The 12,930-nt window shown below is 36.2% G+C and overlaps 2 protein-coding genes across 2 annotated transcripts; one reads left to right on the forward strand and one right to left on the reverse strand.

Annotated features, from left to right (window-relative positions):
* Window positions 1-3,142: 3,142 nt before the first annotated feature.
* On the forward strand, window positions 3,143-7,664 carry LOC107864889 (ankyrin repeat-containing protein ITN1-like). Its single transcript, XM_047408738.1, has 5 exons — window positions 3,143-3,341; window positions 5,364-5,705; window positions 5,949-6,382; window positions 6,515-7,015; window positions 7,614-7,664. The coding sequence occupies exons 1-5, from the start codon at window positions 3,143-3,145 to the stop codon at window positions 7,662-7,664; spliced, it is 1,527 nt and encodes a 508-aa protein (XP_047264694.1).
* A 1,775-nt stretch (window positions 7,665-9,439) lies between these two features.
* Window positions 9,440-10,832, reverse strand: LOC107864888 (protein ACCELERATED CELL DEATH 6-like). The gene is made up of 4 exons (XM_016711294.2): window positions 10,819-10,832; window positions 10,297-10,774; window positions 9,662-9,937; window positions 9,440-9,562 (listed from the first exon to the last, which is right to left on the reverse strand). Exons 1-4 carry the CDS (start codon window positions 10,830-10,832, stop codon window positions 9,440-9,442), a joined length of 891 nt encoding a protein of 296 aa, XP_016566780.2.
* Between the last annotated feature and the right edge of the window lie 2,098 nt (window positions 10,833-12,930).

Raw genomic sequence — 12,930 nt, forward strand, 5'->3', positions numbered from 1 at the left:
TCTGAATCTGGTTTTCATGGTGCTTTAATTAATATCTTGATATCCTGCAAGAAACCAACTTATGTTGCAGGTCCATCTAATAGAACGCTGCTGCATGCAACAGTAATTCAGGAACATAAAAGTACATAATATTTTGTTATTTGCTGTATCAATATCTAACTTTCAGTTGAATTTCCCATAATCTGTTGATGATTTTGTAATGTCTGTTGTGGAGCTATATTTGCGAGAAGATCTAACCTCTTATTTGTGCATTTATCATGTTGACACATCCAGATTGCATTAGATCACTATGGTGTTGGAATAAGCATTTATGCAAAGAACTTGACTTATGGGGTTGGAATTCACTACACGTTAAATTAGGATTGCAAGACGTAGTTTCCGCTATGCTGGGGTGGAAAATATCCTTAGTGTACCTTCCTGCAGCCAGTGAAAATGATTGTCGACAGCAATTCACATTGCAGCCAATGAAGGTGATCTAAACATTATAAATAAGCTATTAAATCACGTACATATACTCCTGTAGTCCGCCCCCTCTTCCCCCGACCCCACACCTAGCGAGAGCTTGTGCATGGGGCTGCCCCCTTGAATTCAATGTTTCTAACCTTCCACTATTTACCGACTGAACCCCATCACTTTGTTAAGGTACTTAAGAAGCAACCTGTGATGATATTCTCTTGTTTTCTCTTTTTCTTTTTTTGGTTCCTTCCTTTCTTAACTTGTAAAGTCGAGTATGTTGCAGCTGCCTAATGTGCTAGTCATACAATTTGGTGTTTGAAGTTGATAAAGAGGCTAGAAGAGCAAGCTACTGTAGATAATATTACTTGTTAATAAGAAGTACCGTTGCTTTGGTGAAAGAATAGGCCTTGTGATCTGAAACTTCATATGTAACTCACATAGAGACTCGGGTCTATGTTACAACCTTGACTGGCTTGCAGTTCTTCAATCTTTTTGTATAATGTTCTTGAGTGATAGATACGTCATCAACATCTTGTTTCAAAATTAATATGAATTCATATTGTATGATATTTTCATTATTAAAGATACCGTACTTTAGAGTAAGCTATATGATGTGCGATCGGAGTTTTCCTCTCTCAAATCAAATATGCCATTGCCTCTCCGATACTGATACGAGTACGATTACGTAGATGGACTTATGAGGGCGTACATTAGATTCGAGGCTTGGTGTGTGCAATGAAGTGCAAAGGAGCACCTAAATGGACACCAAAACAGTCCACTACATACACTAAAAGGGCCAAATCAGTCCACTACATACACTAGAGGGGTGCCCCTTCACTAAGGGGCCTTTTGGTCATTTTACCTATTATTTGTAATACACTATAAATAGAATAATGTAGGGTTTCATTAGGAGATTTTGATGAATATTATGAGTTTATAACACTTGAAACATTTTCTCTCTAAGGAAAGAAGACCACCAACCTGAAATTGTAACTAGGGAAATCAACTTGAGTGTGGAGTCGCTCGTGTTGGATTCAAGATTGAAAATGTTGGATGCTTGGGAGATCGGGCTCACTCTTGTGCCAATGTAAGATTTAGGTATTTGATGTATGTGATGTTAAAGGTCCAAGAGTGGAATAGGCTTTTGGGTTGTTAATATTATACCTTCAATTTGTCTAACTATCTATCCTTTTATTTCTTTGTAATCGTGTAGTAGTGTTGATGTTGTAACCGTGTGTTTTTGTTGTTAATGTGGAATCTGAAATTAGTCTATTGTTCATCTTGTTCTTGTTGTGTTGCTACTGTTTTGGTGTTATTACGCCCTTGTGCCTTGTATTCTTCTCGTTGGTAGCGAATCCGAGAGGGGTCACCAAAAGAGGTCCTCGATTTCTTGGCTAGTGGACTGATTTTGGTGTTTGTTTCGTGTTTCCTTGTCTTTATTGTATCATTTGGCATCAGACCATAATTCAAAAAAAAAAAGTTGAAATCTGAAAATTCCAAAAAGAAGCAAATCTGTCCATTTTTGTGTCTTGGCCGAAATTGTGTTCTTGTTGTGTCTTGGCTAAGATTTTTCTTGTTTTGAGTCTAGATCTAGGAGTCATTTTATTTGTTTTATTGTTTCTAGTGTTATCTTCTTCACCTCTAACACTAAAGAAGTCTAGATCTAGATTTGAGCTTTAATTGTTGATGTTGTTGTTGTGAACCTAAACTTTGGCCGTGTGATTGTTGTTGCGGATTCAAAGATTGGACGTGTGATTTGTTGTTGGTTCAAGGTTTGAATGTGTATGGTGGTTATTGTGTTGTATTTTTAATCTTGGAAAGGTGTTTTTGATGTTTGGGGTTCAACTTGAACCTTACAACTTCAAGATTCAAAAAAATGTGTTCTTGGTGTTCTTCACATCTTCATCTATTGTTGAAGAAAAAGTGGATGGTTGATCTTGGAAGTTGAAGAAAGAGAGTGTGTATTTTTTTAGTCTTGAAAGACATATTTCCAAAATTTAAGACCTCTCAAGACTTTTACAACCAATTCCAACCACTCAAGGACTTTAACAACCACTTTTCCAACAACCTTCCATGATTTAAGGACCATGTCTTGAGGAAAAAAGTCAAGTCTTGCTTTTTGAATTTGAAAGAGGATTTCAAGACTTGTTTTCTCTCCTTAACCAATTCCCACCAATTCCAAATTACAATTGGAACAAGACTTGAATTAGAAAATAAAATTTGATAACAACCGCAACCAATATGTGGCTGCCACATCACGTTTTTACTGTTCACTGATAATTTTTAAGCTCAAATTTCAGATTTCTTAGTTTCATTTTATTGTTTCCTAGTTCCGTTTGTTGGTTCAAACACTAATTAACAAACTAGTAATCTCCTACTAGATTGTAAGTTAGTTGTAGAGTCTATTTGTTCGTGTCTACGTTTGTTGTGTGCTTTTATCTTTTGTGAATTCGTTGTATCTTGTTGGTTCAAGTCCGTATATATATTTTCTTTGAGTCAACTCAAACAAAAATCTATTTTGGGCAAGAGTAGACTCGACCCTCAATCACTCGCGAAGTACAAGCCGACTTTCAACACTTGTGAAACAAGTGTGAGGTAAAAATCGAGAGTGAGAGTTTGGTGAGGCATTTTTGAGCTAACAAGTTTGTTTTTTTGTTGTTCGTTGTTGTCTTTTGTTTTAGGTACTATGGCTTCCACCAATCTCGATGCCACATTTGACTGCATCACTGACAATATTGAAGACATGAAAAGGCACGTTGAAAGGCTATGCGAATTGGTATCCACATTTATCCCAACAAATCCAAAATCTAAGGACCAAACACCTTGCGGTGAGAGCTTTCCAAAGGAAGTTGATGCCCAAACTTGTGAAGGACTTTCACACCGAGGTAAAGATGAACATACTTATGAACATCAAGGAAAAATAGCTAACTCTTATACTTTGGTACATGTGAATGATGAATATGTGACTAATAAGCCGTTGAGTGTGAGTAGTAGCTTACCTACAAATGAGTATATTTATTTCTTACCACTTGTGGATGATGTACATGTTGTATGAGTGGATACACTATTTGATCCTATAGATGACCGAATCGACTCTTCTAGTAAGATCGATTTGTGTCCACCTAGTGTTGAAGCTATTGTGTTGAATGAAAGTACATCGTTATGTAAAAATTGCGTCGATCAACTTGTGTGTAAAAATTGCCCACCACTTGAGAATATGTGTGACGTGATTAATAAATCTCAAGTGAGTGAAGAATTTGAAGATGTTGTTCAAGGACAAAGGAGTGAACCCGTAAGCCTATGTTGTTGTAAAGATTCTAATGTTTGCTTGGCTCATAGGGTTAATCATGTGCTTGACATATCTTTGAAAAATGATTTTGCTTGTACTCTTTTGCATGACACCCTACCTGTGCTTGACAAATATGGTGACTTGAATTATGATCCCTTTGATGTTAATGGTGGTTTGTGTCTACTCGAGGACCGTAGGGCAAATGTGTCATTGTCTCTTTGGGGTGTTTCTCATATCCGTGCATCCGTATTTGACACACTTGTATTTAAGTTATGTGAACCACAACTTGAGGATGTCAAGTTGTATTCTTGTTTGTAGAAGGGTTCAAGGATGTAAAAGATTTCTTGTCACCTTCATGGGGTTGGACAAGTTGAAGTATCTTGTGGGACTCTTGGGAGCGTGCTTCACATCATTTGTAGAGGGAATTCGAGTTCTTGGGTAAACTACTTGCCTTGGATTGGATTGTTGCATGGTATTTTCCCTATTCTCCCTATTGGTATGACTCCCTTGATGGAATGCCTTCCCTTGGTAAGTGGTTGGAAGGAGAGAGGTCCTACATTCTTGCAATGTCCCTTTCTCTCCTTGTGTGTTCCTACTTGTGAATACATCTTAGATGAGAATTATGTCTTTGGTGCCTTTCTTCACTACCTATATGCATATGATGATATTCATGATGTTGTTGGATATACATCGTATGAGAGGCGTAGTCTCAGTTTCTGTCCCTTAATTCTTGATGTACATCTGAGCCCTTTCGTTTGTGATGTTGTACAAAAGCTTTTCATAATTAACACAAAGGATCCTTGGTTGTACTTCAAGTGTGTACCACCATGGCATGATAGTGCTAATTGTTTATTTTGCTAACCCTAACCCTCATGCCATAAGGATGTGTACTTATTTGTTTTCTCTTTAATTTTTCAAGGTACGGATTCGAGGTCGAATCCTTTTCAAGAAGGGGAGGATGATACGAGTACGATCACGTAGATGGACTTATGACGGCATATGTTAGAACCGAGGCTTGGTGTCCGCAATGAAATGCAAAGGAGAACCTAAATGGACACCAAAACAGTCCACTACATACACTAAAGGGGCCAAATCAGTCCACTACATACACTAAAGGGGTGCCCCTTCACTAAGGGGCCTTTTGGTCATTTTACCTATTATTTGTAATACATTATAATTAGAATAATTTAGGGTTTAATTAGGAGATTTTGATGAATATTATGAGTTTATAACACTTGAAACATTTCCTCTCTAAGGAGAGAAGACCACCAACCCAAAATTGTAACTAGGGAAATCAACTTGAGTGTGGAATCGGTCATGTTGGATTCAAGCTTGGAAACGTTGGATGCTTGTGAGATCGGGGTCACTCTTGTGCCAAAGTAAGAGTTAGGTATTTGATGTGTGTGATGTTAAAGGTCCAAGAGTGGAATAGGCTTTAGGGTTGTTAATATTATACCTTCAATTTGTCTAACTATCCTTTTATTTCTTTGTAATCGTGTAGTAGTGTTGATGTTGTAACCGTGTGGCAACTCCCATTTCGTGGCAGAAGTCATTAAGATCACTCTAGAATTTTTATGCTATCAAAACAAGAAAAATGAAACCGCTCTTCATATTGCAGCTAATGAAGGGCACACTGAAGTAGTACATGTGCTACTTGCACGTATAGAAGATCATAATACTAAGGAGAAACTCATGAGGATGACAGGTGCTAGTGGAGATACAGCCCTGCACAAGGCCGTGCGGAGCCAACATCTAGATGTGGTTAAGATCTTGGTGAAAGAAGATCCTGAATTTGAATTTCTGCCTAACCATGCGCAGGAGAAGCCACTGTATCTGGCGGCTGAATCTGGTTTTCATGATGCTTTGATTAACATCTTGGAATCCTACAAGAAACTAATTTATGCTGCAAGTCCATCTAATAGAACGTCGCTGCATGCAGCAGTAATTCAGGAACATAAAGGTACATAATTTTTGTTATTCGCTGTATCCGTATCAAACTTCAGTTGACTTTCCCATAATCTGTTCATGATTTCATAATGCCTGTTGTCGAACTAGATTTGCGAGAAGATCTAACCCCTTATTTATGCATTTATCGTGTTGACACATCCAAATTGCATTAGATCACTATGGCGTTGGAATAAGCCTTTATGTGAGGAACTTGACTTATGGGGTTGGAATTCACTGCACTATGCTGTTAAATTAGGATTGGAAGACGTAGTTTCTGATATGCTGGGGTGGAAAAAATCCTTAGTGTACCTTCCGGCAGGTAGTGAAAATGACTGGATGACAGCAATTCATATTGCAGCCAGTGAAGGTGATGTAAACATGATAAATAAACTGTTAAATCACTGCCCCGATTGTTGGGATATGCTTAACAACAACAATCAAAATGCTCTTCATGTTGTCGTACTGAACAATCAAGACAAGGTAGTCCGCTTCTTATTAGACCCTGATAAGTGCGACAACTTTGTTGATGAGCCAGATAGTGACGGCAACACTCCTCTCCATTTGGTTGCTGTCTCTGGTAACCATGTGCCTGAATTAATAAACCATCTTAGAGCAAAGCTGATGTTATTTATCAAAAAAAACCAGACCCCACTTGATACAGCATTGTTATGCACAGTGACAACAAAGAAGGTAAGCGGTCGCTATTTATTTTTCAAATATTGAATGCGACCGACTCAATATAAACTGTACTATTGATAAAAACGGGAGAAATTGGTGGAGGATTTGTATAGCATTGGCCGATTTGGAAAACGTGACTTCAAGGTAAAGCGAAAGTACGAGTACATGCATAATACAAATGATAAAGCGGGAACAAGAGTCAAAATGCAACTGAGGGAAGTTGATCACGATAATGCTAAAAAGCCAGATCAAACAAAATTTGAAAGTATTATGAAGGCAGCTCAAATTCATATTTTTGTGGCCACTTTGACAATGACAGTCACTTTTGCCGTTGGTATCACATTGCCAGGAGGTTTTGAGAATGACTCTGATATTCCTAATCAAGGGATGGCGATTCTAATAAGGAAAACAACATTTCGTGCATTTGTTGTTTCCGATTCCATTGCCTTCACATTTTCAGCTGTTGCCATATTCATCTACTTCCTCATGGAAGATACAAGTAGAAATCCTCAAAGTAAGAAAACTGTAAAGAAGCTTTATGATCTCGCAGGTATTTTTCAGTGCTTGTCAATGCTAGCAGTTGTAATTGCATTTGCAACGGGTATGTTTTCTACCTTATCACATTCCCTTGGTCTTGCCGTTACTGTCTGTTCCATAGGTTGCCTCTCTATTTTATTGTACTTCTTGGTTGTGATCTATATTTGTAGATATATGAAGAATATAAGCAAGTAGCAGAGCGACATGAATGCTAGCTACTACTTGTACTTATTGCTTGAAAATGTATAATTCAACTACATATTTCAGTTTTTACCCAATACCTTGAATTACATATGAAAGATATGGTTTTTTAGTCCATTACATGTTATTTTAGTTATACATCCTTTATCACATGATATAACAATCTATGTAAGATCATTTTTTTCTATTCAAATTATAAGTGGTCACAGGAGATCATTTTTTCATCACCGACAATGCTATAGACCCAATGTACCTTCACTAAATAATTCATGGTGCAACAAAAACAATATACCCAGTGAAATTCCACAAGTGGAGTTTCGGGAGGATAGAGTATATGTAGATATTACCCCTACATTGGAAGACAAAGAGGTTTCCGAATTTTTATAGACCTTCAGCGCAAGGAAAAACAATTCAAAGCAGTTCAAAAAAGAAATGTTTGAAGTGGATCGGAAAAGCCATGGAAAAATACTTTTCCACTAAAGTATAACGATTTTGTCTGTTGCAGAGTTCGAACATGTCACGTGCACCTAATTCACAAGTCCGCTCTTACCACTAGATCGAAACGCTCGGTATGACTGTGTGACATGGATATAGTTTCAATGATGGATAAGGTGGTTAAGCTACGTGCACCTGTATAATTTTTAATTGTTTGGTAGCTTAATATAAATAGAAAATATCCCTTTTAAATCCTCACGGCCTGGTGGTTACCGTAATAGTAATGACATTTGACGATATGCTTCCTGTTTACTAAGAACATAGCGGAGATAGATTATCATAAATTATTAATGCGTGCTTTTGATTATAATTGCAATATTCCCTCATGGCACATCTAAATATGGGATCACAAATTGTAGAGGAGAAAAATCAGTCTCATTTTCAAGATTTAAGGCTATTCCTTTCACATTACTAGCAAACTCAATCATTTCCCCAGCTTAAATGTCGTTCCGTCCATAAAAATGTACAATCCCATCTTGTGAATAGTTTGGCTACTATACTTTTTGAATAGCAAGCAAATCTATTGTTGGTCTGTCTAATTCTTGTCCCTCGTCATGGTTTAGCCTCGGGCCCCATGTCCTTTGGATCCTTCACGGGTCCATCTACAAGCAAAAGCAAGCTGACCCCCTCTGTTGAAAAAATGAGGGAAGCTAAGGGTGCAAGTCCAAACGACAAAAAATGTTGAATTGAATTATACCATTCTTATTCATTTTTGCACCATAGTAACATCGTTATCACTTTTCTAGGTTTATTAAGTCATTTTTCTATAAATGTAAACTCACATTTGAATCTTGATCTCGTAGAATTTTCACCCACTTCAACGTTAGATTCGTATTTGTAATTTTTAGGAATTCAATTACTAACACTTGAAATTGCTGTCTATGCTCATGTTCATGAATTGGACTATTCTATATTACATATTGTGAGTTCAGTACAAGGAACACAATAAAAATTTGTAGACAAGGAAAGAGGTGCAACCGATAAAATAAACAGTACACTAAGTGATTTCTTCTAATCTATTGAGAGCTACACGGTGCATGTGCTGGGGGTTTTGTGTGGGGGGGGGGGGGGGGATTAGATAGCAAATATATTATAGAATTAGTTGAGGTGAAGAAAGTGGACATGACACTTGTGTCACTCTCTACACTTCTCTTTCAAAAAGATACATGACCCATACGCAGTAAAGGGTGGTCAGTTGAGCATCTTATTATGTATATATAAAATTACACGAATTACATATGTCAAAAAATACTTTTTGTACGTATAGATTATTTTTTTACCAGAATCATCCAGCATACTAGCCTCAGCACTGCCCACACGTACATAATGAAAGAGATGCAACCGATGGCATAGACAGTAACTGCGAGACCAACTGAATGTGCTAAATTATATTACATACCAGTTACAAATGCAATGACAACTTCTGACATTGCCACGAGATGCGACCTAGCTCCAACTTTACTGAGAGACCACAAATAACTCAAATCCTGAAAGGACATTGGACGAGGATTTGTCGCCATATAGAAGTAGCTGAATATAGCACCAGTGGAGCATGTAAAGGTGATGGCATCAGTTATAACAAATACACAGAATTCTGATTTTCTTATTAGAATTGCCATCTCCTTATTAGGGTTATTGTTTCAAAACCTCCCGATAATGTAAAACCAGCTGCAAAGGTGACTGTGACTAATAAAGTAGCCACCACTAGTTGCATTTGACCTACTTCTGTTAAGATACCTTTGATGTTTTTGTTGCATTCCTTAGCTTGGTTGAAAATTATGTTCTGCCGATCTAGCTGGTTCAGCTTGGGTGAATGTCATATAAGCTGGGCGCGATTCAATCCTTGTCTATCGTCCACTCTGTGCAAGACATTGCTACTTCAAATGGAGTCTTGTTTTCCTTGTTATGCGACATATTCTTTGTTCGGGGATGATCTTTTAATTCCAAAGGCACATAGCCCTAGAAATTAGAGGAAGCAAGAAAATGGAGAGGAGTGTTGCCATCCTTGTATGGATCCTCGATAAGCTTATCCCACTTTGGCTTCAATAAGAAATTTACCACATTTGCTTGACTGTATAATATGGCTTCATGAAGAGCATTTCGTCCATTGTTGTCCAGCAATTCCCAGCAATCAGGGCAGTGATTTAATAGCTCATGTAAAACATCTACCTTACCTGCACCGACTGCAATGTGAATTGCTGTTGTCCGGTCATTTTCACTGCCTGCTGAAAGGTAGGCTAAGAATTTTTTCCACCCCAGCATATCAGAAACTACTTCTTTCAATCCTAAATGAGCAGCAAAATGCAGCGAATTCAAACCCCTCACATCAGGTTCCTAACATAAAGATTTATTCCATTGCAACAGCAATCTCACATAATCTGGATGCATGTGTCAAACATGATGATGATAAGGAGTTAAATCAACACAAATTTAGACTCCCCAGTGTAGTCTCTAAGTGGGTTGGGGAAGGGTAGAGTGTACGTAGACCTTACCACTAACTCAGAGGCAGAGAGGATGCTTCAGATAGACTCTCAGCTCACGAAAAAATAGTCAAAACAGAACAATACTACAACAAAATAATACAATAGTCGAAGTACAAGAAACAACAATAGTAACAATAATCGAAAAGAGATGATAATATAGTGAGAGTAACGGCATAAAAATATGTACATACCCGTGTGTTCCGAAATTACTGCTGCATGCAGAGGTGTTTGATTTAATGGACCTGCAGAAGAAGTTGGTCGCTTGCAGGAGTTCAAGATTTCAACCAAAGCTTCACGAAGAACAGACTCAGCTGCCAGATACATTGGTGTCTGCCACGCCTTGTTGGATGGAAATTCAAATTCAGGATCTTCTTTCACCAAGAAACTGGCTACATCTTTATGTCGGCTACTCACGGCCTTGTGCAGGGCTGGAGCTCCATTCTCATCTGTCATCCTCATGAGTTTCTCCTTATAATGCTCCTCTATACTAAGTAGCAAATGGACTACTTTGATGTGAACTTCATTAGCTGCTATGTGTAGCGCAGTCTCGTTCTTCTTATTCTGATGGCATAACAATGTCGGAGTAATCTTAAGGACTTCTGCCGGGAAATGGGAGTGACCAAGATGGGCCGCCACGTGTAAGATTGTGTTGCCCGTTGGAGTGACTTGGTACTCATTTTCTTCATCCCTTTTCAGATATTCAGCAAGTAAGAAATCACAACAACATTGTACAAGGTTGGATCCATTTTCGTTTCTTTTATTCAGTTTGCCGGTGATTTACTTACTTTGCTTTCTTTGGATGAAATATTCTGAACACAGCGCAGATCTTTGCCTTTGATCAAAATAAAGGTATTTATTGTTTGCCTTGATCCGAAGAAAGAATTAGTAAAGAAAAACAACATGAATAAAAAACAGCTTTTCACTATTTAAGATCTTCTTCTTATGACCCTTTTTTCCAACACAAACAAAACTAGGTAATTGAAAATGACAGAACAAGAAAAATATTTTCATGCGGTCTAGATAAATTTGGAAAATCAACTTTTACCAATCTTTTCATATTACAAATTCAGTGCTTTATAATGCAGACTCTTGCAGAAATGCAGGATAAGGCCACGTACATAGACTCCTATTGGTTTTTAGCTTTGAAATTAGAGAAATAACAGAAAAAGAGTTGGAGAGAAAAAAAAGAGAATTATTTTATTAATAACTCAAAACATATATTTATATAGCTAAATTTCTAACTACACTCTAATTTAAATTGGTATAACTAATTCTTATTCAAATAATAAAGGACAACTAATTCCTAAGTCACACAGGACTCTAATAATTTAAAACTACTAAAATTATCTATTCCTATTTTATTTCTGAGACATATTTTCAACACTCCTCCTTGTATTAGAAATTGTCTGGGCTTCGGCTGAATTTGACCTCTTGAATAAATCTGTTAATTCTTCTTTGTTCTTGCATGACTTATGTGCATCTTCTGTTTGATTATATAAGAAACTTTTTCCTCTCATATCAACTTGTAAAATCTCAAGATTCCCTTTTGACATTTGAAATTATTTTTGTAACCGAAAGTATTTTGACTGCAACATTCTCTTTTCCTTCTGGAGGAATATAGTCACCATTTCCAATTCTGATTTTCTTATTTTTCAAAAGCATAACAAATAAACGTATCCTATAACTTAGCCTCATCTGGCATTTATGTTATCCTACTTCGTAAGAGCACGAGTAATAACTTAAATTTATATAAAGTTGAACAAGTACACACACATCCTATATATCATCTATGTGGAAACCCTATATGTGGCAAAATTTGCCCAAATCCAAATGACCCGCCCAACCCGTCCAAGGTTTCATGGGTTTGGGCAAGAGTGATTTTGATAATGGGTTAATTTGGGCTAGCCCAAGTCAACCCTTTAGAAATCACTAAGCCAAATAGACCCATAATGATACCCAAACTTGACCCATCAAATTGCTTAAAGCTTTTACAAAATCCTATTTTATTAATGGGAGGCTTACAAAAATAGTCTAGGTTTCAACTAAATGAAAGTGTTTCTAGCCGAACTTTCAAAATTACAATTTATAGCATTTTTTTCTCTTTTTTTTTTTCATTTTTTTACTTTATTTTATCTCTAGCATCTACTTCTCTTTCTTTTTATTTTTTTAACTTTTTTTTGGTTTTTTTCCTTTTTAATTTTCTCTTTTTTGTTTTTTTCTCTTTCTTATTTTTTTTGTTTTTGTTGTATTTTAGGTAGGTAGGTAGGTAGGTAGGCAAGCAGATAGGTAGATAGATAGATTTGTATTTTTGAAAAATATGGTTTCGTCGAGTACAAGTCATGGAAGATGATAGATACATCATAACCGGTCATTTATTTATATTCACCATCATTTTTTTCTTTTATATCTTTTTCATTTTCTTTTACTTTTGTTTTTCTTATTTTTTTCTCCTTTTTTTTATTTTTCATTTTTTTCTCTTTTTTTGGTTTTTTCTTCTTATTTTCGTTTTTCTCCTTTTTTTCTATTTTTATTTTTTTTATTTTTTTCTTTTATTTTCTTTATTCTATCTATAGCTTGTATTTCTCTTTCTTTTTTGAATTTTTTATTCCTCTTTTAAAAAATATGGCTATGTGGAGCACGAGTTATGATTGATAATGAAAAATACCAAAATGACTTATTGTATTTATATTCGCACTATCATTTATATTTTTGTATTTATTGATACAATTGCATTTTTATTTTATAATTCGCGCTTGTATATGTTTTTATATTTTATAGTTGATATTTGTATTTTTATTTTATAATTCTACTTGTATTTGTATTTTATAGTTCACATCATCATTT

This window comes from Capsicum annuum, chromosome 3 (genome assembly GCF_002878395.1).
Source record: "Capsicum annuum cultivar UCD-10X-F1 chromosome 3, UCD10Xv1.1, whole genome shotgun sequence".
In the NCBI taxonomy this organism is placed as follows: Eukaryota; Viridiplantae; Streptophyta; class Magnoliopsida; order Solanales; family Solanaceae; genus Capsicum; species Capsicum annuum.

Excerpts from the sequence above, each read along its gene's own strand:
- LOC107864889 (XM_047408738.1), top strand. The coding sequence starts at position 3,143 with ATGGCTTCCACCAATCTCGATGCCACATTTGACTGCATCACTGACAAT. Across the intron at positions 5,706-5,948 it reads AGTAATTCAGGAACATAAAG|GATTGGAAGACGTAGTTTCT; the intron begins GTACATAATTTT and ends CTGTTAAATTAG. Across the intron at positions 7,016-7,613 it reads CCCTTGGTCTTGCCGTTACT|AGTTCGAACATGTCACGTGC; the intron begins GTCTGTTCCATA and ends TGTCTGTTGCAG.
- LOC107864888 (XM_016711294.2), bottom strand. Across the intron at positions 9,938-10,296 it reads AAACACCTCTGCATGCAGCA|GAACCTGATGTGAGGGGTTT; the intron begins GTAATTTCGGAA and ends TCTTTATGTTAG. Across the intron at positions 9,563-9,661 it reads TATACAGTCAAGCAAATGTG|GGCTATGTGCCTTTGGAATT; the intron begins GTAAATTTCTTA and ends TCTAATTTCTAG.